The 2,580-nt window shown below is 33.8% G+C and overlaps 1 protein-coding gene across 1 annotated transcript; it reads right to left on the bottom strand.

Moving 5' to 3' along the window:
• Nucleotides 1-30: 30 nt before the first annotated feature.
• LOC117102376 (retinal homeobox protein Rx1-like) lies at nucleotides 31-2,580 on the bottom strand. Its single transcript, XM_033242636.1, has 3 exons — nucleotides 2,312-2,580; nucleotides 1,414-1,673; nucleotides 31-541 (listed from the first exon to the last, which is right to left on the bottom strand). The coding sequence occupies exons 1-3, from the start codon at nucleotides 2,529-2,531 to the stop codon at nucleotides 230-232; spliced, it is 792 nt and encodes a 263-aa protein (XP_033098527.1). The 5' UTR covers nucleotides 2,532-2,580; the 3' UTR covers nucleotides 31-229.

Genomic DNA, 2,580 nt, shown 5'->3' on the forward strand with positions numbered 1-2,580 from the left:
CAAATACTGTAACGTTATTTTGATCGCCAATCCCAAATATTATGGTGTAAAAGCACAATTTGAGCCACACTAAACCCTAGAAAAACTCTCCCCGCGAAGCCTACCAGGGATTTTTATGCCGGGACCATGATCGAAGCTTTAGTCTGCCCCTTGATTCTCAATGTCGTCCTGACTTTCCGCTGGCGGCCGGAATTTTATGTTGTTAACGTTTCACTTCTTTAAATTGAATTTAATCTTCTGCTGGCTTGTTCTTAGGTTGACAGCCCATGAGGGAAATAACGAGAACGCAACGGCATTCGAAGGTACTAAAGGTGTTAACAAACGGTCTACGAGGTAGGAGACCAGGATAAGACCCAGAAAAACCCAATAAGGGCGAAGTTATCCACGGTCTGATTGTTAGCTTGTGAGTGTTCAACATGTTGGCTGACATGCTATGTTTAAGTAAGTTAAGAGGAAAATCCTCATGACGTTTGATTCCACGCAACACTTTCCTCTCCTTCTCCTGGCGCCGCCACTTTGCCCGCCGGTTTTGGAACCATACCTTTAAAAGAAAACGTATACAGTGAAAAAAATACTCAAGAAATATAATGTAAGTGTTGGGTTTTAGAAGTGATGACAATTTATGAATTAATCTTCAATTTTTGATTTATGATTTTCGATATTAAAATTTCGAGTATTGATTTTAAATTTTCGATTTTTGAGTTTCGGAACATAAATCTTCAATCTTTGAGTTCCAAATTTAAAGTTTAAGTTCAAAATTTCAGTTTAAATTTTTAAATTTATTCCTAAGCTTTATTCAATGTTTTTAACTGAGACTAAATTTTTAAGGGTTTTCTTGTTTTTTCCTTCTGAGAATATACTTAATCAATGGACCATAATAATAATAATGTTACATTTATATAGCGCATATTGCACATTGCCCCTATGCGCTTTACAGAGAAATAATATAGGCCAACTGAGAAAAAGCAAATAACAATAAAATAATAACAAAAAATAAAATAAAAATAATCATAATAGCAATAATAACAATGAGACTAAACTACAGTACTCCTATTCCTTAAAATAATTAATGGTTGGCCGTTGATTCCGAGGAGCTCATCCGCCCTTCGTTCAGCTATTGGTTTTTCTTGCTGCTGGGTGACCATAAACACCCTCCCCTCAGCAGCCACTAAGACATATTTGAGAGGGTTGTCAGTTTAGTCGCCGACGCTTCGACTGGATGGAGTTTAATTTCGTACCCAAGACGCCCCTAACTACCTTAAGCTAGGCTTAACTACTCTTAAATACAGTATATTAATCTTAACTTAAATACAGTATATTACTCTTAACATAAAAACGATTTCTGGCAGGAAAAATATAAGAAAATAGTAATTATCTGCTAAATAACCACAATAAGACTGGTATTTGCCTAACCTGAACTCTAGCCACTTGCAGGTTGAGCCTTGTTGCTAATTCTTCCAAACTGTATACACTCGGGTAGCATGATTGTTTAAAAGCTCTCTCTAGTTCGTAGATTTGGAATCCCGTAAATGTCGTACGTGTCCGCCGTAGGGGTTTCTGTTGCTCATATTTTGCATTTCCATCTTTGTCTTTTGCATGTAAGTTGAGGTTGGACGTGACATTATCCAGTATATCCTTTGGATATTTGTGCAGCTTTGGTGGGGAATAATCACCTAGAAGTAACAAGAAAACAGAATACATACATAATAAGAAGCAGCCAAAACATATATAATCTATGTCAGATGATTTTGGTACATGTTTGCATGACAATTAGCAGGTTATCATTTGACAAACGAAATAATGAGGATCATTTGCGGAATTAGGTCTCATATAGTCAAAAGTAAAAGATGTTTATGATGATTTTCTTGGTGTATAGGCTTAAGTGAGCGCCCGATAAGCACACGCGTAATTATTATCTGATTAACATCCCTTTTGGGAAATTCAGAGTAAATACGTTTTATACGTATAAGCTGACAAAATATATGTTATATGTGAAAGTGGTTTGTATAATATAATATAATAAATATTTTCCAATACTAGGATTTAGTTCTGCAATATACTGTTTTATGTAACAATTTATTTGAATAAAATATACCTTGTATTATTACAATTATTATTATTATTATTATTATTATTATTATTATTATTATTACAATTATTATTATTATTTATTATATATATATTACTTTTTTTTCTGCAATAAAGTCAGTTGATATAATTATATTACATTCAGTTTATTTCTATATAGATGTAAAATATCTACAACTAAATGAAACAAATATAATGATAGATAACTTTGTATCAGGCCTACCTTTTTTGGTAGAACTGTTATCAGAACAACCAAAATATGTCTCTGTCTTGATGTCGTCTTGTCGCCGAGGAACACAAATTAATTTTGGAGGTGACGACAAGAGTTCTGTCGGAGTTCTTTCGTGAGATTTTAGTATACAATTGATAGAGTACGAAAGCGGAACCTGGGTTGACAAACATGTCTTAGAACTGTTCTTAGCTTCGTAGCAAACGGTAGTCATCTTGCTATCTGTATATTGAAAAAAAAAACTCGAAGAACTTCCCAATCTT

This window comes from Anneissia japonica, unplaced genomic scaffold (assembly GCF_011630105.1).
Source record: "Anneissia japonica isolate Jap-2015-1 unplaced genomic scaffold, ASM1163010v1 scaffold288037_len161832_cov179, whole genome shotgun sequence".
NCBI classification, from domain to species: Eukaryota; Metazoa; Echinodermata; class Crinoidea; order Comatulida; family Comatulidae; genus Anneissia; species Anneissia japonica.